Here is a 25,225-nt window from a genome sequence, read left to right on the forward strand (position 1 = left end):
CTCAAGTGTGTAACGTTATAACGGTGGGCCGAGATTAAAATTATGGGAAAGCTACAAATCCCATTATTTCAATTCCCTGGCGAGTAGAGAAAGCGATTTTTTATTCTGTCCTCCCTACTAAAGATTGATATTTATAGTACTGTGGGGATAGGGTTCAATAACCCTGGAACCTTCCTCTAGAGACTAAATAGAGAACTTTTGGGGGCCACCAATAGGTGTTCTCGTACTTGGCGACGAAATGTCACATTCACAAATATTCAAGTCCACAGTCGGACTGGAACCCAGAGACTTTGGTTAAGTAATACTGCCATTCACTGCCAACTTGGTGGCTAGTTTGTTTTTTTTAATCGTGATGTCGCTAAATCTGCTTCCAAGTTCGTTGAAATTATGAGGAGGAGGAAAATTGTACAGTGCTGGATCTGGAAAGTAAAGAGCATGCTGTATTTTAACTGAACTCCTGAAATTGATGCCCAACGCAAAGCAAAGTGAGAGGAGACGTTTTTGCATTTAATCACGTATCCAGTTTCAAAATGTTTTGGCAGATCAATAGGCGAATCTTAACTATTGAGATAACTCGAAGATAATGATGTGTCTGTCTTATGGACGGATGCCTCGATCTGCGTCGCATTTTCATTCCTTTGATTTCGTTGATAAGCTTCCCCAATGTTCAGTATCATCAACACACGTTCCTTCACTTTTAAAATTTTCAAAACAATTCAATGTTTGAGTTCTGCCCATTGCTAAAAATTTAATATTCGGATTGTTTCAGAAGATTTTCTTTTTCCAGTTTAAGCAGAACTTAGTACTCGAGTACTGATCTTTGAAGTATGCCATATTTTGATGGAACAAATCGCAACAGGAACAAAATAACACAAAGTCGCGCTTCACAAAGTTTTATTTCTCTTTCAATGCAAGCTACAATTTTGAAATAAATGGCGAATGTCCAACAAATTATACTCTATCTACACCTAGGGGAGGACATTTGTGCTAACTGCAGCAGAGCCATCTAATGATCAGTCCAGAAGATTTTTACTTCCGTCCATATTCAATCATTTCAAAAATAAATATCTTGCATGTGAATTTTAATACAACACTTTTGTTGTTGTTGTGTACCATCCAGTCGTTTTCAACTCTTTGTGATCCAGCGAACAAAGGCTCTCCATTCCACTCCGCCTCTTGTCCTTTCTTTCAGCAAATGTAAGTTCACTTTATCATATGCTGATTCCAGATCTTGAAACTTCAATGAAGATCCTTGTCATGCTCCCATGATTTCTCGTCTATATGTTACGAGAAAGTAAAAAGTGACTACATGATCCTGGCTACTTATATTTAGCCTGGATGCAGTTTGTTATTCCCTATTTTTCTTCCATAATTTTTTCTTATCTGAATCTCAAGTATGCCTTGCATAAAATTTACTTGGAGCACTCAGCAGGGAAAAATCCTCTGTATTTTTTTTTTTTTTTTCATAGAAGAATACTATGAGTTCCAGTGTAGCTGATGTAAAACTTATACCTCAAGATTTTAGTATTTCTGGTCTGCATTATAACCTATTCCAGCCGCCTTTACCCGTTTTTGTTTCCTGGTGGCTTTTTGTATAAATACTGTACTTCAGGTATTGATATGTAATCTTCATTCCATTTCTCTTCAGTATTTTCTACTACTGTTTATTACAGACATGAAGAACATCCTCAGTTTTCATTTCTGAATTCCATCACTCAGCTCCGGATTGACATTTTGTGTGATCCTGGGATAGAAACAAGTATGAGGCTGTACTTTTCGAAAGAAACTTATCTACTATTAAATCAGTGTGCTGTGAAACAATTTCAGCAATATTATTATTATTATTATTATTATTATTATTATTATTATTATTATTATTATTATTATTATTATTATTATTATTATTATTATTATTATTACGGGTGACTCCAAGGAGTCCTTAGACTCATCGAGGGAGGTCCAAAACATCATGTCCATCACAACTATTTGACATTCACACAGTATCTATCATACTTTGCCTTGAACTCATTCACTGTCATAGCACCCACAACAGATTCAGTCAGCTTATTCCACTCATTCACCACTGTAAAAGTAAAAAACCTAGCTCTAACACCCTTGCTAACCTAACCACACTCTTGCCCAACTTCCATGGATGTCCCCTAGTCCTCCCACCACAAGTCCTGTTCTCAAAAATATCCTCTGAATTAATCTTATAGAAACCCTTCAGCAATTTGAATGTCTCAATCATATTTCCCCATTTTCGCCTATGAACCAATTTCTGCAACCCACAAATCAACCTATTTTCATAAGGTTCATTCCATAGACCTGCTATCATCTTGGCCACTCGCCTGTGGATCCTCACAACCTCCTCCCCATCAAGAAAAAACCTAGGTGACCAGATCTGGGCACAGTAATCAAGATGGGGTCTTATCAAGGCTCGATACAGAGGAACAATAACTTGCTTATCTCTGCTCGTCAAAGTATTCTTCGGCATCCAAGTGATTTGATGAGCTGATTTAGCCGCTTTTGCGATGTGCCCCCTAAACTTCAACTCCCTATCCACCAACACTCCCAAGTCCCTGGCCTCATCAATCTCCTGGAGTACAGTTCCACCAATGTGATATACTGCTGCTAATCTTTTCACCTCAAAATGCGTATCCTTACATTTTGCCACATTAAATTGACATTCATTCCCTTTAGTCCAGACCTCCAATCTATCCAAATCATCCTGCAAAATTTTGACATCTTCTGCATTCACTATTGCCCTACCCAACTTAGCATCATCAGATGATAACAAATGAACCGTTCCTCTCAGATCCTTCCCTATATCGTTAATGAACACATTAAACAGCAGTGGTCCAAGAACAGAACCCTGCGGCACACCACTAGTCACAGGCCGTCTTTTGGACTGTACTCCTGAGTAAACTACTCTCTGGTATCTCCATCAACCACCCTCCTATCCATCTCACCAGCCCTATATCCATTCCCATATAGAATCCATTCCCATTATAAAACGGGTTTATTTATTTATTTTTATATCACATCCCCACACGATAGGCCACGAGACCTATCGTAAATAAATGTCCTATGTAGGCTAAATAATAAAGATTATGTATTAAAACTTTTTTTAAGAATTAACACTTGCAAATTTATTAATGATATCAAGTGATAGGTTTGCTACAAGAAAAGGATAGCATGTAGAAGAATAACGTGGGATACGTAAAAGTTACCGGCATGTGTAAATCGTCGCGTATAAAACTACTGGTAGGCGGCATAATGAATGGGTAAAATTAGCTTGTTCTTGATACTAAGCGCTACGTCATGTGTGGATATAACAGGAAGAGAGAAAATAGACAAATCCGTAATAAAAATAAATAAATAAAGGAAAGACATGCGCACGCGAAAGAAAAGATCGTAACATTGACGTTATGGTGTAAAATAATACATTGAGCCTCTCACTTTGATCTGATACTCAACATTTATCAACTCGAAAAATATGAAGAAAAACAATGAAGCTAAAATTACCAAACGCAAAACTTATAAGACTGATAATGTTATAAGACCCTAAAATCCTGGTGCTCTAGGATGCAGCCTAGTTTCCCCATGGATAGATTGGACCCTCTTTCCCTCATTGCTGAACTTAATGTAATAGTCTGCAGTTCATTTTTGCCACCTTCGTGATATTTTCTCATATATTTGCATCGCGGTATTCCCATGATATATCTTGCTATTTTTACTCACAGCTTTCCTAACCTATTGGCTTACTTGCAAAGAACTTTCGATATGATTTCTTTATTCCTTGATTACCTCTTTAACTTCTTTAATTCTGCAAGTAAGATTTTTCTTATCCTTGCCAATAATTTTCTCAATTCCTCCCTGACTTAATCAATCATGACATATTGATGATGGTGTAAAAGATTTTCAAATGGATACCCAGTTGTTAGCTAACGCCCTAAAGATGAGTGGCATACATCTTGGATACAGCATACCCAAGTATGACTTAGATATATCATAATAACCTAGGAAGTAGCAAAATACATGGATGTTCCCATTAGGACAGATCACATGCTGAACTAGAAAGCTGTAAATTTGGACAATTTACAGCTTTCTAGTTGAAAGTTGGCCTGTATCGCCTGACTTCCGTTAGAGTCACGTTTGATTGACGGCACAATCGCGGTCGAACTGCTTGCATTAAAAGTTTAATTGCAATAGTTCGAACCACGATGTCGGACTCTCAGCTAAATTTCATCCGTCTTATTAATTTTTTTTTATAATGAAATTTTTTAATTTTATAATTTTTGTTTATACTATATGTATATTGATTTGCAAAACTAAAAATTTATATAATAATTCAAAATAAAAAGTTTCGCTTGTTTGTAATTTATTATAACGCAAATATTAAAAAAAAATAAATTAATTAATTAAAAATAGAGTAAGTGGATGCTGCTTTTGACAAGGTGGTAGACATTGAATCAGACCTGCTAATGGGTGACTTCAATGCACATGTTGGAATAAATGACCAGACGTGGAGGTGGGTGTGGTTGGGAGGAACGGAGACCCTGACCTTAACGCGAATGGGTTGAAATCATTGGACGTCTGCTATACTAACAGCTTGTCCATAATGAATACTTTCTTTCAGCACCGAGGTCCATAAGCATACCCGGTACAGGGATACACTTAGACAAAGATCTCTGATTGATGTCTTTAGACCTATTTTCCTCAGTACTGGACGCTCGTAAGAGGAGAGGGGCAGAACTGTCAACTGACCACCACCTTGTTTTCTGCACTCTACGGCTTCAGAAACCAAATGCTACCATCAACGCTGGTTAGCCTAACAAGCTATACCGCGTGAAATCGGAGGCACTGGAAAATGAGGCTGTGAGGAAGAATTTTGCAGATGGCATTTCCTCCAGGTTCAAAGAGATTCCCAAGCATAGTGCAGATGTTGAGGAGCAGTGGGAGCTGTTCAGAACTGCTGTCACTGCCTCTGCACTCTCATGCTGTGGCAGAAAGCGGCTCGGCGTGGCGACGAGCAGTGAGAAAACGACACCTTGGTGGAACCAAGAGGTCCAAAAAGCTGTCCGCACAAAAAAGGAGGCCTACCTAACATGGCTTAGGGTCAGGTCACCTGAGCCTAAGCTCAGGTGACCTGACCTCACACGTTTGCAGTACACTGAGGCACGAAAAGCTGCTGTTGAGGCAGTACAGACAGCAAAGCAGAAGGCTTGCAGAATCCTTTGGAGAAAGTTTACACTCATCCTATGCAAATGCAAACAAAGTATTCTGGTAGACCATTCGGCGCCTTCGAGGGAGGAAATCATGCACAGCAAGGGCAATTAAGGCTTCATGATGGTGCACTTTTAACGACCGAGAAGGACATCCTCCACAGATGGAGGGAACTTAACCCAGGAGGGAACTTAACACTCTCTGCTCAGCCTGCCTGAAAAAGTATATGCTAGGTGCTTGGAAAGAAGGTGCAGGAGCATAGTTCAGTCAAAGTTCCAGGAAGAACGATGTGGCTTTCATCCTGGTAGAAGCACAACTGACCAAAACTTCACTTTAAGGCAAGTCTGAGAAATCTTGGGAATATGCCAAGACTGTCTACACATGTTTCTTCGTGGACTTTGAGAAGGCATATGACTGGGTTCCTCAGGATAAGCTTTGGCAAGTAGTACAGGAGTATGGAGTGGATGGCCAACTATTAGCTGTCATCAAGTCCCTGTATGAATGCCCGGAGTTTTGTATCAAGGTAAACAGCACAAAGTCTGAACCTTTCGCAGTCTCCGTTGGCCTCTGCCAAGGGTGTGTTCTGTCACCCCTCCTTTCCATAATATTTATGGACTGGAGTGATAGGCACAGCCGAGGCAGTGAGTGTGTCAGAATTGGAAGATGTAGCATTGGACATCTGCTTTTTGCAGATGACCGAGTCCTGCTTAGCTCTTCCACAGATAACCTCCAGCGGACCTTGGAAGGTTTGTAGCTGTTTGTGCAGAAGCCGGAATGAAGATCAGTGTGGCCACAACTAAAACATTTGTGGTCTCACAACAACCATCCCAGTGCACTCTACATGTGAGTGGAGTCCCATTGAGGCAGGTGGAGAAGTTTAAATACCTTGGGTCCATATTCACGAGTGATGTAATTGGGACAAAGAGCTAGTTACTCGGATTGGCTCAGCAAGCGCAATATTGCTGGAGCTTGGCCGTTCGGTAGTATTGAAGCGGGAGTGAAGCCAGAAGGCAAAGCTGACTGTCTTCAATACAGTCTATGTCCCCATCCTCACCTATGGTCATGAGAGTTGAGTAATGACCGAAAGAATGCGGACACGAATCTAAGCGGCTGAAATGAGGTTCCTTCGAGGGGTTGCAAGGCTGACAAGACTTGACAGCGTCAGAAGCTCTGCAATTCGGGAAACCCTCAATACTCAACTGTTTCTTCTCTGTGTTGAGAGATCACAGTTACATTGGTACGGACACCTGGTCAGAATGCCATAAGCGAGGCTCCCCAGCAAGCCCTCTTTGCCAAGCCAGAGGGTGGGAGGTGGAAGGCTAAGGACTCGTTGGATAGATTATATTCAAAACCTTGGGGGGACACGTTTGGGAGTCCCACCAGAATACCGGTGCTTGGTGGCGGAGGATCGTGACCATTGGAAGTTCCTCTTGCAACTGCTGCCCCCCACAACCCAGTTAGGAAAGATAGGTCTTGAAGATGAATGAATGAATAAAAAATACCTTTACAATTATTCATTGAAATGGTATCAAATCAAAATCGAATCAGTTAACGTCTGTTATTCCCTTATAGGGAGTAGGCAAGGGAGTTTTAGCTCTATCTAACTTTTTGGAGAGTGAGTGTAGTTCAATCTACTGGTAGACAATCAGAGATAGCTGGCCCAAGGCTATTACTAATTTAAGCGGCGCACAGTGAAGAGACAGCTCAACAAGTGCCGCCATCTTGGTTTCTAACCCTAACACAATATTTTTAATGTCTGAAATAGTGTGAATATAAGGAATTCCAAAAGAAAAGAAGAACATTTAAGCACCATAGTGCAACTGATTTGCACCAAAATCGGCATTCCAGTCACAACCACAGACATTACATTTGTCAATCGAGGACCACAAAAAATAAAGAGAGACCGCCACCTGTCATCACTCGTTTTACCAGCAGAAGTCTGAGAGACCGCATTCTAGGCAAGCAAGGAAACAAGGCCGACAATATCGATCCTAACCGACAAGAAACTCCCAACACCAATCTCTATAACTGAACACTAGGCTCCATACTTTAAAAAAAATTTTATACCAGGCAACGAAAACAAAATCAGTGAAAAACTACAAGTTCCAGTGGACTAAGGATTCACAGATATTTATGAGACAGATTGAAAATACTCGAATTAATATAATTGCAAGAGAATCCGACCTAAGCTGTCAACCACTATAATATATTAACTCTTCCTATCCTTAAGAGCAAGATTTAAAATTATCTCTCAAAACTATAGCATGGAGATTCCAAATATGGGCGAACATACCCAGTCACAAAATATAAATTTCAAACTCTTTGACTCTGAAAAAATGCAGAGACCACACTTCCACCAATACCGACTTCACCATCATACACACAAGCATAAGAAGTATAAACAAACACCGGTTTACATTGATAGCACTGCTCATCTACACCTTGACAAACACATGACAAACTAATCCTGACCGAAGTTGCAATAAATGACACAGAAACGTATGCACACAACATTAATAATTACCAGTCCTACAACTTATGTAGACCAAACAAAAGAGGAGGAGGCATCATAGCATTAATCAAAGAAAAATACAGTGTTACCGAAAAACAAACTCGTTTCAAACATACGGAAACGCTAATATTGGAAATCACAAATAACGACATAGCTTCAAATACACAATAAACATAATATACAAACCCCCAGATAATAATCCATTCAGCTTTCTACATGAATTAGAAGTATGGCTAAGCGGCATTGAACCCCGTACATTGGCTCATCCTAATAGGATATATTAACATAAATATTAACATTAGCATTAACATAAATCACCCAATAAATACAACAAGAAAAGTCCTTGAAGATTTTCCACACAACCAACATCACCCAGTATTGGTAGAAGCAGGAATACAAATTCCAATAATATGGTCTATTCCACCACCAAGATGGAATTTTAGAAAAGCGAACTGGCAGGATTTTTCACAAGAACTGGATAAAACAGTAAGATGGACACCTCCTGTGAGTGAAAACTACAACAGATTTATTGGAGCAGTCATATCAACAGCGAAAAAATATATTCCAAGGGGTTTCCGAAAGGAATACATACCTGGCTGGAATAAAGGCTGTGAAGAGCTATACCAAGTCTATTTAGAATCTGGCGACTGTGACATAGCTGACGAATTACTCCAGAAGCTTGATAATGAGCGCAGAGAAAAATTGATAAAAACTACAGAGGAATTAGACTTTAAAAAATCAAGTAGAAAAGCATGGAGGCTATTAAAGAAGTTTGGTGGAAGTTTGGTAGTAACCCAATCACTCGTAAAGATCCTTTGGTGACTCCAGATCAAATTGCCTGTCGAATAACCTCGCTGTCTAGAGCCCCTCGAGATCATCCACACACACACACACGGGAAGTTAAACGAACACTCAGAAACTTACGACAAAGTGCAGATGGCAGTTCCCAATTTTCAAGAGAAGTAACCACAGTCGAAATAACTGAGGCTTTAAAGGAGGTGTAAACCGGCAAAGCATCGGGCTTTGATGGTGTTCATCCGTAATTCTTGGTAAACTGTGGAAAAAAATGGTCGTCAATGGCTAACAAGATTCTTTTTCACATTTTAAGGAGGGGAAACCTTCAAACAGCTTTTAAGAGAACCAAAATAATAGCCATATTAAAACCCAACAAGCCTCAAGATCAAGCAGAGAGCTATCGCCCAATTGCGCTCCTCAGTTGCTGTTATAAGCTCCTCGAGAGACTCCCCCTTAACAGAATTGGGCCCAAAATATCTGAAGTTATCCCTGTTGAGCAAGCAGACTTTAGGACTCAACGTAGTTGTACGGACCAAGTACTAAGCCTTACTACCTATATCAAAGTAGGTTTCCAGAGATGTTTGAAAACCTCTGTTGTGTTTGTTGACCTTACTGCTGCATACGACACGGTATGGAAAGAGGGGATGCTATACAAGCTGATACAAGTCATACCATGCCAATCATAAGACTTATTGGTAACATGCTTTCTGACAGGTTCTTCCATGTGGTACTGGGAAACAAAATGAGCAAACTAAGAAAGCTGAACAATGGGCTCCCACAGGGTTCAGTATTAGCACCAATATTGTTCAAGTTAACATCTGACCTACCGACAACTAGGTCAAAAAATTTGCTTATGCTGATGACATAGCCCTCGCCATCCAACACAAGAGCATTAAAGTAACTGAAGATATTCTCACAAATGACCTTAGAACCTTTGGGGAATATTTTCATAAATGGAGACTAACACCAAACCTCAATAAGACCGAGGTTAGCTTTTTTCACCTAAACACCAAATTGGCAAATAAGAAACTTCAGGTCAGCTTTAACAACACAATGCTGCAGCACCAAGATTTCCCTAAATATCTGGGTGTTACCTTGGATAGAACACTATCCTCCAAAAGATATTTGGAGAATCTCTCTTTAAAGATCAGAACCGAACCCGTAATAACATCATACAAAACTGTGTGGTTCTACATGGGGTTCTTCTGCTATTACACTGCGATACTCCACGTTGGCCTTAGTCTACTCTGCGGCAGAATATTGTTCACCAGTATGACTAAACAGTCCTCATATCAAGAAAATCGACACTCAAATAAATACAGCGATGAGAACAATAACAGGTTGTGTCAAATCCCCTCCCCTCTACTGGCTTCCAACTTTGAGCAATATTGCACCACCGAACCTGCGTAGACAAAATGCTCTGGTAAAAGAATACAAAAAAAAATAAACAGCAATCCCCTTTTGCCGATACATGAAGACCTCCCATATATAAATATGAATCGCCTTAAATCCCAATGGCCTCCACTAATACTGGCTGAAGAACTAGTCAGTAGCAATTTCAATGTTAACTCGAAATGGCTAGAATCTTGGAAAGAAAAATCGCCACCAGACTTAAACAAGTATATCCTTCCCAACCAAAATCCAAAAGAGATTGAGCTTCCACGTCATCTATGGAAAAGCCTAAATAGGATACGCACAGGACATGGTATCTGACTTGTAAGACAGCTTACACAAATGGGGAAGATCACCTACACCCAATGCGACTGTGGGGCCATAAACCAAACCATCCGGTATTGTGGAGGACTGCAGCATAAGAGCCTACCCTGAGAGACTTTTTTGAGGCAGATCCTTCAGTTCTTGATTGGTTGTCTATCTGAACTTGATTTAAAATTTTAGACTTTATTTAATTTAATTTAATTTTTTTTATTTTTTTTTAATCTGATATTTGTATATGTGCATTACTTGTATCATTTTTATTGTCTGCACAAATATGTATTTATATATTCTGATGTCATGTGTCTTTATTATGCCATATGCTAAATAAATAAATTAATTAATTAACATAAATATCTTGACCGTTCTTATTCAACCACTAACACATACCTTGATATATTATTATTATTAGCTAATACCTCCAGGGAGTCCAAAGACTCATCGAGGGAGGGAATGTGCTCCACAACTCTCCGTCTCCACCACTCTACTAACTGCAACTACCTCCATCTAGACCATCGCCATCTACCGCCGATTATCACCACTGGTATTTTCACAGACAATCACAAACATCCATGCCTACGGTGGGATTCGAACCCGCAGCCTTTTGGCTGGAGTGCGGATACGCTAACCACTCGGCCAACCAGGCCGGCAATACTAATATACTAAGACAGTACAACATAAACCCTGCCATAAACTCCCCAACAAGAGAAGAAATATTCAACCCTTAGAGAGTTACACAATCGTGCATTGACCATATCAACATATGGGCTCCCAGCCATACACATACCTCCTCAGTAATTAACGCCAAAATCGCCGATCTCTACTTTGTCTCAGCTTCGTTTCATTATGCCGCCTACCCACTCCTCTCCCAACACCGCAAAACTCGACAGAAATCGATCATATTAAAGAGCATTGTCGACGACCTTATAAAACAGACTGGGATTGCCTACTCAAAATAAATGACCCTGTAACATTACTTAAATTAAGGGGATATAAATCCCCTTAATTTAAGTAATGTTTTCATTGCCGAAAAATGAAGCTTATTAGCTCTTTATACTTAAGTGACCCTGTAACTTTATATGAGAACTTCCAACTAATGTTCATGTAAATTTACAATCAAAATTTATGGAATATAATGAAAACATGAAGTGAGCATGAGCTACACTTAACGAATTACTAACTCGAAAAAAGGAAACTTCACCACAAGATTTTATCGCAAAAATCTTCGGTCAGGATATGAACAGAGAAACTAGCAGACTCATTCAACCACGCGTTCACAAACAATATCACAAAAAGTTCACAAACTCAATAAAGATAATCTACCAAAGATAAGAAAAAAATTACCAACGCAAAGTCAAGCAAACTATGTATTTTCCACCTTTAACAAAACAGGAACTGAAGGAAGCACTCTTACAGCTAAAAACCAAAGACGACTCCAGGAATAAAATAAGACCTTTTAACACACTTTGAGCAAATAAATCCTGTACTTCTGAGACTCGTGAACATAATATTCGACACTGGTATTATTCCACAACTAAAAACTACGATAATTACGCCAATTTACAAACATGGCAAAAGAAATGGTACAGTAGCTAACCTACCAATCATCTCCAAAATTCGTGAAAAAATAACACACACTAGACTACAGAACTATTTACAAAAGTACAACATTATATCACAAAACCAATACGGCTTCCAGAAAACAAAAAGCACCATTACCTTATTAGAAGATATCGCCAACCCCATAAACATAGCTCTCGATAAAAACAAGTTCGCTGTGTTTATACTTATTGACTTAACTAAAGTTTTTGATACACTTGAACATGACAAACTGCTGACCACACTATATTCAGTCGGAATAGAAGGAACACTGCATACCTGGTTCAGGAACTGTGTCTCAAACAGAACACAAGTAACAAAAATAGGAGCATTTTACAGCCGGGATATACAGATAAAACATGGAGTCCCACAAGTCGCCATATTATCACCCACTCTATTCAACATATACGTTAAAGACGTTCACAACCTGGACACACGAAGTCAAATATATTAATACTCAGACGACACCGCGCTACTGGCAGTCCACAAAGACATCAACATCGCTCTTGACAAAGCATAACAAGACTTAAATGAAATCACAACATACTTCTACCAAAACTCAATTATAATGAACAGCATCAAATCACAGATGTTAATTATACAGAATCCAAGAATCACGCGCTCCTCACCACTACCGCTGTGCTGTCACACATACCGCTGCATTAACAACAAAAACAGCTGCCAATATCCCGAAATCACACCCGTAACACATGCAAAATATCTTGGCCTTTACATAGATGTAAATCTATGTAAAGGGACACTGTAAATGGGCAAAACATATAGAATATCTACATACTAAATTCCGCATCATTGCAGCAAAACCTTTCCAAGTAAAAGGCATCATTTCATATAACGCAAAAAAACTCCAATTGCGAATCTCTTCTCAGGTACGGTATAACAGGCTACGCAAACACATCAAACAGCCATCTAACGAAATTAGTAACATTGCATAGGAAAATTACTTCAACAGTGGTTTGGAGGCCTCACATACAACAGCTAATAACCGAACCACTTATGGCGATACACAAAATCCTGAGCATTAAAAATCTAAAAAACTACATAATGTCACACACTAAGTGTTACTAAGGAATTACTTCAACATCACATATCGTAACAACAGGGACACGTGACACATAACACGACCCACAATAACACCCCTAGATCCTTCAACAACTCATACGATTCTGCAGTGAGATTACATCTCATACCCATGCTACTCAACAACCTACAAAATTTAAAACACATACACAATTACAGAACATTAAAACACGAACTGTGGAAGCTAAACCAACGCAGTTAATACTCGTATAGCATTCACACCTATATACACTTCACAAATCACAAGCATCCAACGCCTATATTCCATTCATAAAAGTACCCATTAACATAAACAGTGTATGCCAATCCCACTCTCTTCATGAAAGCTCACCCTAGCTTCGAAGTAGGTGGGATTAGCATGGCTTAATCAACTAATCCTCATTATCCAATCACTACAATTAACTTCCGATATCATCTACTTGATCCTTACAGATATTATTTACTCCTACGGTGTTTCTCAACCTTCTTTCATGTGTGCCCCGTTTTTTAATATTCATACAAATTTAATACGTCACCAAATCTTTCGAAAATTGTATAGATTTGGCATCACTGCACAGACTGTTGAAGCGTGTCAGCCGTTTGGACACATTCCCTATTTCATCAAGGAAGTCTCGAATGTGTAGAAATGTTTCTGCGAGTATAAATAAGGCTTGAAATGGCAACACGACAGTACCACTGCAACGTAACCAGCAAGAAGCCGGCCGCGTAGCAGGATTTTTTGCTCGATCAGTGTTCGCTTTAGTGTTTTACCAGTGTTGGCTTTTTTCTACTAACATTATTATATTCATTTTGTTGTTAGTTATTTCTTATTAATTGTTATACTAACGTCACTAACTGCTGGTAGGATAAGACGCATGAGTAAAATGATCCCCGTCCCTCCAAGGACAAGGACTCTGAATCGAGATTCCAGGATTAGAGGATCCCAGAGTCCTCATTAAAACCATTAAAGATTTAGTAGGCGACCAAAACATCTATTCCTTCACCCCCTACGGTGGAGGACGATTTTGGATTGTTGTAAAAAATATAGGGGTGCTTATGGGTCACAGCTATATAACTGAGAGGAGACCTCCACATAGTCTTTAAAGGAATGCGGAGAACCGACCAGGGCTTCTGACCTAATGCCCAATCCCCACCTTCTCGTGGTGCACCCTGTTGGGTATCTACTTGGATACTGAACGAACGTGGATGGGCTGGCAATTTGGGATTTAGCCGACCAAATTGTATTCTTATTGGTTAAACCAAAATAAAAAATGATGGCACAACATGACAAAATTTCATGCCGGCTGGGGCGTTGCCCGGTTAAACAACGCCCCCGTTGTTTTCGCCAGCGAACCAGGGCGAACAACGAAAAGTCAGCTACAGGAACAAATCAGAAAACACACCCCAACTCAACATCACCAGAGTTAGATCGATACTATCAACGTAAGAAGCCTGAATGGCAAAGAAATGGAGCTAGCTGAGGAATTAGATAAGTACTAGATTGACATAATAGGTGTGACTGAAACAAAAAAGGTAAAAACTGGTGAGATCTTCCTGAGCAATAAATACAAAATGTTATATTCAGGCAATGACAATCAAGGAAAAGAAGGAGTAGCCATGGTATACAACGCAATTACGAGGCAAATCTTCTTGAATGGCAGTCAGTCTCAAGTAGAGTAATGTGGGCAAATATGAGAATGGGGAACTCGACAATGAGACTTATTTGTGCCTATGGTCCCACAGAAGGTTCTACTAAGGTAGAAGTGGAGGAATTTTTTGAGGCTTTAGAAAAAGCAACTGACACAATGAAAAACGAAAAGTTGGTCCTTGTTGGGGATCTAAATAGCAGAGTAGGAAATGATTGTGAGACATACAAAAATATTTTGGGAAAATTTGGAGAAAAGGGAAAAGCTAATAATAATGGCAAATATCTGTTGGAGTTCTGCTCAAGACATGAAGTGGTTATTACTAACACATGTTCCAACATAAAAATGTGCACAAATTCACATGGAGAGAAGAGACAAGGAATAAGAAAAGTCTCATTGACTATGTTATTGTTGATAGTGATGTTTTCTCCCGGGTGCAGGACACCAGAGTGTACAGAGGATTTGAAATTGGAAGTGATCACTATTTAGCCTTGAGCAGAATAAAATTGAATTTCATATTGAAAAAAATAACATGTAAGAAGGTTTTAAAGCGAATAAAAGTTGAGCAGCTCTCAGATGTGAACTGTAGATGAAAATACACGAAGATTATTGAAGAAAAAATGAAAGTGTTTGAGAACAGGAATCAAACCTTGGGGATTCAGCAGAAAGCCCTGAAGAAAGCCCTGAATGATTCCGCTAGAGAGGCATGTGGTTAAATTGTCTGCAAGGATACAAAAATTAGAACACAGGATGTTAAAGAGGCACTGAAGGAAAAGAAGAAAGCATATCAAACGTTCTTGGCAAATAAGTCAGCTTGTGCTCATAGAGAATACAGAGACAAATGTAAGAAAGCTAAACAGTGTGTAAAACTAGCTAAACAAAAATCATGGGAGGACTTTGGCAAGAACATAGAAAATAAATATCACGAAGGTGGCAAAATATTCTGGAGGTTGTTGAAAAAGCTTAGGAATGGAGGAAAGAGTGTTGTAAAAGGAGTTAGAGATGATAAAGGTGACATGAAAACGGGATAAAAGGATAGCCTTGAAGTATTGAGTAATTACTTTGAAAAACTGCTAAATGAAACAAGCAGTGAGGACACCACAGTGGTAACAAAACACTGATCAGGCATGCAGTCAGGAATACATATCATATTGAAGTAGAAAACGCCATCAAAAGGCTTGAAATGTGGAAATGCAGCAGTAGTAGATGATATTCGACCTGAAATGCTGAAATATGGCGGTGTAAGAGTCTTACAGTGGCTGCAATGCATAGTTCAGAAAGCCTGAACAGAGGGACGAATTCCCGATGATTGGAGTAGAGCTCTCATAGTACCCATATATAAAAAGGGAAATAAAACTGAATGTGAGAATTACAGAGGTATTTCCCTACTGAGTGTTCCTGGTAAGATCTATGCAAGTATAGTTGAGAAACGGTTGAGAAGAATTGTGGAAGAAAAGCTTGGTGAAGAACAAGCTGGATTCAGGCCAAATAGAGGCTGTCAGGATCAGATCTTCACTTTACGACAAATAGTCGAGAAAGCATGGGAATATAACAAAGATCTGTATTTAAATTTTGTCGATTTAGAAAAGGCATATGACAAGGTGCCAAGCGAGAAGCTATTCAATACGCTACAGTTATATGGTGTCAATGGGGCATTATATCAAGCAATACTTAGTCTTTATTTGAGTTGTAAGTCGGCAGTTAGAATTGAAGGAAGTACAGGAAGATGGTTTAATGTTAAATCTGGTGTGAGACAAGGATGTATATTATCCGCTCTGTTATTCATTATCTATATGTATCACATAATGAAGGAAAGTGGCATTAAACATGATATCAAAATTGGAGATGTTTGTCAGCTCTTTTCTTTATACAAATGATATACTTCTAAATAAATCCGCTACAAGTTTGCAAGATTCTCTGACTAAATTGAATAATCGTTGTAATAGATATGGTATGAAGGTCAGTAATAAAAATACAAATACAATTAAAATAGGCAGAATCATTGAAAATGTCAACTGTGTTATGAATGGAGAACCTGTGGAACAAGTAAAACACTTCAACTACTTAGTCACGATTTTTAGTGAAGATGGTAAATTAAATATAAAAATAGACAACAGAATCAGCAAAGCTGGTATGGTGGGAAGTCAATTGAATAAATTCATATTGAATAAGAGAGAAATTAGTCGGAACACTAAATTAGCTTATACAAAACAGTGTTCAAACCAGTTTTAACTTATGGATCTGAGAGCTGGGTCAGAAGTAAAACACTTGACCAAAGACTAGAGACCGCAGATATCAGAGTCCTGAGAAAGATTATAGGCGTGAACAGATGGCATCAATGGCAATATCATATTAAAAACGAGGATATTAGGCAAGAACTCGACATGGCCAGCATACAGGAATGTGTTAGCAGAGCTAATCTCAGGTGGTGTGGTCACTTAAACAGAATGGGCGAAGAAAGATTAGCAAAACAAGTGTTCTCTGCCAGGTTGGCAGCAAAACGACCCAGAGGAAGAATAAGTTATAGGTGTATTAATACGGTACAAAGTGCCTCAGACGATAGAAATATAACATCTGATAATGATGATATTGGAGTCTGTAACAGACTGATTTGGAGGAAAATTGTAGATAAGAAGTTAGTACTATCATATCCTCTACACCCCTTGAGTGCACATGGCAGGAATTTGATTATGATGATGATGATGATGTAAAAAATATATCTTTCAGAGATAAACTTTTAGACAGTTTCCCTGTCCAGGGGAAGCACGTGACCCCAACCATGGTGGGGTCAGAAGTGAGACCAGTGGCACACCCAGGATTTAATCTTGGGGGGGGGGGGGCCGAGTTGAATGGATAAAAATATTTTAATACAATGAATTTGTATTAAAAATATTTTTATCCGTTCAACTAAAATTCGTAAAAATTTCATTCATTAAATAAAATTCATTAGGTGATTATAAAAATTCATTTAAAGAATAAAATCCAGTTTTCTTTTCTTTTTACAAAGCTCTTGAATTATTTCAGTCGTGATGGTTACATTAATCTCTCCGTGTGTGTGTGTATATACATAGCAACGCCAGTCCGTTCAATCGTGATTGTGTCATCGTAGATCATAAATAGGTTTTTAAAAGGCGTAAGTTAGAAAATGACCTTTCACTGACGCATGTTGTTACCGGAAGCGTTGCAAATATTTTTAATAAGTTAAAAATGTTAGGATATATCCTTTTGTCACACTTTGAAACTGCATCAACAGCATTTTTGCATGGCGCTATTGTAAACGGTTTGTCAAATTTCTTATACCACAGCTTGAATTGGGCTTTCAAAATTGCTGGATTTGTATAAGGCAAGTCACCGGCATAAAATTCACACAACTGACGAAAATCTTCCATTGCACTTGCTGTTGGAGCATCTTTTCCATTTGGTAGAAGAGATTTTTTTTTTCAAAATGTTGCGGTGTCGAGTGATACGATCCTGAAGTTGAGTCAATATTTGATCAATAAATGGAATGAAAATAGTTCTCCTGAAATACTCTTCTACAGAATCGGCTGGAACATTGGAACTTAATGTTTGATGTAGTCATTGGCTTTTTAATGTCAATATTAAAATTATTGGCTTTTATACATGCTTCATCGTAAATATCTTTAAATGAAGAATATGGTGTTTGACAAATGATATTTAATTGAGCCACAACATCATCAACAAAATTTAGGGCAATCAGGAGGTCACTGTCAGGTTTTTGCATTAATTTAGACAATGGTAAGTTGTACGCAAATATCTTTTGCAAGCTAAATTAAGATAGTATAAAACCAAATTCACACAATGAATTATTCAAAAGTTTTACATTAGAGGACGAATCTCTGTCTTCCCAAGAAATGATTGTTTCAAGGTTATGAATCACTGCATCATATAATTCCACCATGGTCATGATGGCTTTATGACGTTCCTCCCACCTAGTCGGGCAAACTTGGCGTAGTTTCTGTCTCTTAGTATCCAGTGTATATTTATCAGTGTTGTAAAGAAGAACGTCCTGTCTCTTAGGGGTATTGAAGAAATTGTGTACCTTTTCGATTATGCGAATTCAATTTCTTATTTCAGTCACAGTTACAGCATTTCCAATTGCCAAATTCAAACTATGTGATGCACAATGAACATATAAAGCTTGTGGATATATAGCTGATATGTGAGATTGGACACCATTAAACTTTCCGCTCATTGATGTGGCAGCGTCGTAACCTTGCCCACGTAAATATGACAAATCGGTGCCATAATTATTTAAGCTTTCTAAGATATTGTCGGATACGTTTTTTCCTGTGGTGCTTGTTACAGGAACAAATTGTAAAAATTGTTCACAAAGTTTGTTGTCATTTTCTTCTTCTATATACCTGGCACACAAGGAAAGATGTTCAGTAGTAGAAATATCAAAAGTTTCATCGGCAAGAATTGAAAAACATTTCGCCGATGTCATTTTTGCGACCAAACGGTTCAAAATGATTTCATTACATGCACTTATAATTTGATTTTGTATGTTCCAGCTAATGTAGGTAGCGTTTTTGGCACAATGTTTAAAATGTTCAGCCAAGTTTTTGTCGCCCCCATCGATTCTTGTTCTTAATAAAGCTCGAAAATTGCCTTCATTGGCGATTGGCTCCTGTTCAAATGAAAATTCTCCATAATCACGATGTCCTCGCAAGGGTATATTTTGCCGACCACATAAAATTACTGTTTTTATAAACGGCTCTAATCGTTTCCGATTAGCTGTAGCTTGTGATGCACTATCTGCATCAATTTATCGATTGATTGGAATACATTTTCCATCTTGAATATTGTTTAGCCTTTCGTAAGTCATAACAGCCGTTATATGATATTTTGTTTTTTGATGATTATTAAATTTTTCAATGGCTTTCTTCCAATTATTATAACCTTGCGTAACTAACTGCCCAGGTACTTCAGATTTAGATTTTCCAACATTAACAGGTGCTAAAAACACACAATATTTACAGTACGCACTATTTTCAACTTGAGAGTACAATTTTACAACTTGAGAGTACATTATCGTATCTATTTTTACAATAGATACGATAATGAGCCTGTGTAGCTCAGTGGATGTGGCGTTTGCACACCACCGCGCTAGGCCGCACGAAGGAAGTCTTGGTTTCGAGTCTAGTCGGCGACTAGAGGAAATTTTTCTAAGCCTTTTTTCGACCGGTTCCCGAGTTAGTCGATCTCTGGCACGGGCAAGCAGGTTTTTCCTCCCGGAAACTCGGGTTTTTCGTCCTGTAAACTCAAGAAAATCGACCGTAGAACCCACATTATTTTTCAGACATTAAATATATTGTGTTAGGGTTAGAGACCACGAGATGGCGGCACATTTGAGCCGTCTCTCTTCACTGCGTACCGCTTAATTAGTGATAGCCTTGGGCCATCTGTCTCTGATTGGGTACCAGTGGAGATTGAATTGCCCACTCAGTCTCCAAAAAAGTTAGATAGGGCTAAATGGCCTCGCCTACTCCCGTATATACGGGAATAAAAAGGCGTTAGCTGATTTTTTTTTTTTTTTTTTTTTATAATTTTTACTTATTTAATTTTAATTTGTTTTGTTTGGATAATTAAAATATATAGATTTATTTGGTTACTGAAATACTGCTATAGGGTACTCTCACCTTATGTGACTGCTAATTCATGAGTAGTATAGAAATAAAAGACACGAGACAACATAAATAAAAAAATGAATTTTAATTAGGAAAAGTATTTTGGAAAATTTTTTAGTGTATTTTAACTTTTTCTTTTTTTGGGGGGGAGGGCCCCCTTGGCCCCCTCCCTGGGTGCGCCACTGAGTGAGACAACTAAAAATCGAGCGCTTCCCTATAGGAGTACTTAGAAGCCAGAGATGACGTGCTCGTTCAAACTTTTAGCAAGTGGGGGAAAGTGAGCAACATAAAGAAGAGCGTCTCCAAGGAGAATCCCGCTTGGTACTCCGGTGAAGCGATCCGGCACATTTCCAGCCAGTGCCCACACCTCTGCTGAAAGTGTTCCAGCACGGAGCATAAAATAACATCATGTGCTCTGCGCACATTCGCAGAGCCGGCAGAGGTGCCGATTGATCTGTCAAAGACGCCAGCAAATTTCCAGAACTTCCCAACACCAAAGGCAGGAAAGCATTTTCCCACGTTGTCTTGGGTAAAATTAAAAAGCGTCCTGCAGCAACAACAGCAGAAGAAACCGTTTCCTCCCCAGCAACAACAATCCCTGAGGAAACTGTTTTCCCCTCAGGCACTTCCACTCTATACCACCTATGGAGGAACAGTTAACAGCCGAGGATACAGATGAAGTGAGCATTCCACCAGCTACAACCTACTCAACAACAGTGGAGGAGAGTTCATCTGTAATGGACGAACCCATGATCATCCCCGCAGTAACAAACGTTCCTTCTGCACAAGAAATGAAAATAGAGGAGAGGAGAATAACAACTTCCACCTGCCAAGGAACCACCAAAGAAAAGGAAGGTGGAGGCTCCACCAAAAAAAGAAAAGAAACACCGAAGCCATTCTCGAAGAAGCAGACACAGAACATCCGAGTCCTAAATAGAGGTGGAAACCCCTCCCCAACGAAAAGAGAGTATCAATGCAAAAATAAAAAAATGCACTGACTCCCAGTTTAATTACTATGATTTCACTAAAGCAAACAACAAGATCACCGGCTTTAAGATCAGAAACAGCCGACAGGAGTTCCAGGTCCTCTCGAGTTCGTGCTCGAAACTGGAAGCCAGTCTGCAGGGTGGATATTCTGCCTCCCCCTACGAATCGAATCTTTAATTCATTACGTTAGACAGCTGCAAATAAAGGATCTAGGCCGGATATAACATCCTGAAATATCATAATGCCGCCACGCCTTTCTGTGTTGCCTCGCTTAACATCAGAGGGTTCACCATCTAAACAAGAGGAGGTGTGGAAGCTAATACTAGCGTTTAACTTCCGGGTCTTGTTCTTGCAAGAGATGCACTTTTTCCACTACAGGGACATGCAGGAACTAAGCCAAAAGTACCCCTTGATATTTTTTGGGAGCTTCGCAACAGAAATAGCGCCGGGGTCGGGGTGCTTATGCTATTCCCCCCCTTCCTCGGAGCCTTCCATAACATCCAGAGGGAGGCAGAAGGGAGAGTTCTCGCCATCGACTGGAAGTACCGGGAGCTATACCACCAGGTTCATCAACATCTACATCCCAGTAGATTGAACATCAAGATCAAACATCTTCCAGTCGCTTTATACCTATTTGTATGGCACCCATCATGTCATCCTGATGGAGGTCTTCAACTGCGTAACGGACCAGGCCAATGGCAAAGTAGTGGAAACTCCGAACTTAAGACACTGCTGGCTACAGGAAACTGGAAATTCATATCAGGAATCTTCAACTGACAGACATCTTGAGGGCTGACAACCCCTATTATCGGGATTAGACGTGAACACACGGCTCGACCGCTTCTACCTGTCACCGTCCCTTGTTTCCAGAGTCGAGGCAATAAGGGACGTTCAAATTAGTTCTGCCATCTCGGACCACAAAATAGTTGTGCTCACATACCATCCTTTAGAAGCAGTAAAAGTTGGTCTGAGCACCTGGAAGGTAAATACCACCAGACTTCCTGTCCCTGTTCTCGGCCAAGCATCAACAACTGTGCTCCACCTGGAGCACTGCTGACTGGGACTGGTACACGTAGGTACAACTGAAAACCAATATCAAAGAAAACATGATCAAATGAGGCTAAGAACATGTCTTCGTCAGAAGATCTCGGCTTCGTGATCTTTACAAGGAAAGAAGATGGTTCGTGGCCAGTCAAAACCAAGGCTTTCCATGTCACAACGACATCCTTGACATTAATCTCGACATCTAAATGGAGAGACAGAAACAGGGAGAAGAAAAGGACATGAAGATCAGACTCCACCTGTGTTCGGAAGATAGGCAATCGGCTGCGTTCTACAACAGGCGCTACGTCAATTTCGGCAGGAGCGAACCATAACCACAATCAACGAAGACGGGTGTGTACACACCACAACACCTGACATCCTGAACGCCTTCTGGGGATACTATACCCAACTCTATCAAGATAACAGTATCCCAGAATTACTCCTATTGGAACATTGACCTCTTCCTTGTGCACATTCAGGCAGGGTTGGATCGACCAATAACCGCGGCCGAAGTAACTTTAACCTTCAAACAATGCTGAATGAAGAGAGCGCCTGGGCCATACGGACTAGGCACAGAACTCTATCGTTAGGCCTGGGATTTCATCCTTCCCATTCTCGTAGCAGTCTTCAATAACTTCCTTAACACCGGAAACGTGCTACGAGAACTTTTGGAATGCTGTATCATCTTCATCCCGAAAGCCAACAGAGACACAGTCAACATCAAAAACTGGAGATCTATCAGTCTGTCGAACACGGATTACAAGATCATCGCCCATGTTCTAAATGATAGACTGAAGGTAGGGATGAAGTACTGTATGTCATCAAGTGCATGCTGGTGTATGGTGTTTTTGGTTGATCGATGGAGTTCAATCTCATCCTCATCAGAGAACTGCTACGTCTAGTCAACATCAAGAAGTACTCAATGACATTGCTGTCCATCGATCTCAACCGAGCATTCGAGAGCGTCCGGCACTCCTTTCTGTTCAACATCCTGCAAAACGTCAGGGTCAGCAGTGGACTTCTTTCCATCATTAGAGGAGGCTACAACAACAGCACCACCCACCTCCTCATCAACAGTCACCTATTGGACCCCATCAACATCCAGAAAGGGGGGTCAAACAAGGTTGTCCCCTCAGTCTGCTGCTTTTCAAACTAAACCTTGAGCCATTCCTATGGGTAGTTAACAACTCACGTGCTGTCAGAGGGATTAGATTACATTACCTCCCACCACGGATGACTCCAAAGTAAGAGCCTACGCGGATGACGTGTACCCTCAGGGACAACTACTCCGTACGGAAGCTCTTAAACATCCTAGAGGAATTCAAAGCATCAGGGTTAACTTCCAACTCCAACAAAACCAAAATAAAAACGTATGAAGTCTGGGACCTAGACAACATCCCTATGGGTCTCGTCCCTACCTTATCATCTTGGGGGGGGAGTTCTATTTGCACACAGCTCGTCCTCGACATTCAACATCTTATAAACGGAACAGTCGAATCTCAAGGACTGGACAAACGGACAGCTGTCACTCTCCTCCAGAGCCACTGTCATCAAAACCATCTTATGCCCTGCCTACCAGTACGTCATGAACATTACAAACATCAGCGAAGATCAGGAAAACCTGCTATACAGGAAACTGTTGAAGTTCCTCTGGGGAAGTCTACGCCAGGAAGTTGTATTATGATCATTCAACTTCCAGAGAAGCTGAGGGCTTTTGGCCTCCCTGTCCTCAATATCAGATACCTCAGTAATACTTCTTTCCATCTCAACAGGATACTGCAGACCGACCATCCCTGCAGTTATCCTGTGCGATATTTCTTAAGTTTCTAGCTTCTCCCTTTCAAGCGGGCATCTGACCACTGTGGAGCGTCGACGTCATTAAATTAAGGTTCACAGAAAATCACTCCGAAAGTAAAATCAAAAAAGTAAAATCAAAAAAGCAAAATATTTAGATTTCGGTTTAACAAAGACTAAAGTAAATGATGAACAAAGACCAATGTGTATTATTTGTTGGAAAATTTTGGTCCCTGATAGCATGAAACCGAAGAAACTTAAAAGACATTTGGAAACATTCATAAGAATATGTTAACAAACCTCGAGAGGTCTTTGCTGCCAAACTGAAATGTTTAGGAAAGCAAAAATCTAGCATTAAAAAAGCTTTGTAAATGAAAAAGCTTTGCTAGTTTCTTACAAAGTTCCATATAAAATAGCTACTGCAAAAAGCCCAACACTATCGGACAAGTCCTAATTTTGCCAGCTTCGATTGATATTGTGGAAACTATGCTTGGAGAAAGTTTTACCTAAACAAGAACAGTGCATACCTCTATCAAAGGAGACTGTTGCTCAGCGAATTGGTGACATATGTGAAGATGTACAGCGACAACTTTTGTCGAAGATTTGTAACCAATTTTTCTCAATTCAGCTTGACGAGGCAACAGATAGCAACAAGGATTGTCATTTAATTGCTTATGTTTGATTTTGCAATGGATTGCCAGCAGCTGAAGAGTTATTATTTTGTAAACCAATAGAAAGAAGAACCGCAGCATCTGAATAGTTCAAAATATTCGATGATTTTATATGTAAGGCAAACATATAATGGAAAAATTGCGTTGGAATTTCCACAGATGGTGCTCGAGTTATATCTGGAAGGTATGTTTAAAAGTTTACAAGTCCTTGTGAGGGAAAAATCCCCACAATATATTTGGACCCATTGCATGATTCATAAAGAAGCTCTTGCTGCAAAGGAAATGAATCCTGGTCTAAACATTGTGTTAACAACAGTTATAACCATGGTGAATTTTATAAAAATGAGACCCTTAAAATCAAGACTGTTTTCTGAACTATGCAAAGACATGACTGGAGGGGAACATTCAGCATTAGTATTTTACTGAGAAACAATAGAGTTATCTCAGGGAAAATGTTTACAACGTGTTTACGAATTAGGATACGAAATAGCAATCTTCTAGGGAGAGAAAAAT

General features: G+C 39.6%; 1 protein-coding gene across 1 annotated transcript in view; it reads right to left on the reverse strand.

The window, feature by feature from the left end:
• LOC150095811 (uncharacterized) overlaps positions 1-25,225 on the reverse strand; it is a 50,526-nt gene that overhangs the window by 21,626 nt on the left and 3,675 nt on the right. Inside the window, exon 2 of the mRNA XM_090409537.1 lies at positions 8,331-8,416. Coding sequence (XP_090265663.1) covers positions 8,331-8,416 — 86 coding nt within the window. The remainder of the gene's footprint in view (positions 1-8,330; positions 8,417-25,225) is intronic.

The sequence above is a fragment of the Typopeltis vanoorti genome, chromosome 19 (assembly GCF_054136105.1).
Source record: "Typopeltis vanoorti isolate ZY-2024b chromosome 19, IOZ_Tvanoo_1.0, whole genome shotgun sequence".
NCBI classification, from domain to species: domain Eukaryota; kingdom Metazoa; phylum Arthropoda; class Arachnida; order Uropygi; family Thelyphonidae; genus Typopeltis; species Typopeltis vanoorti.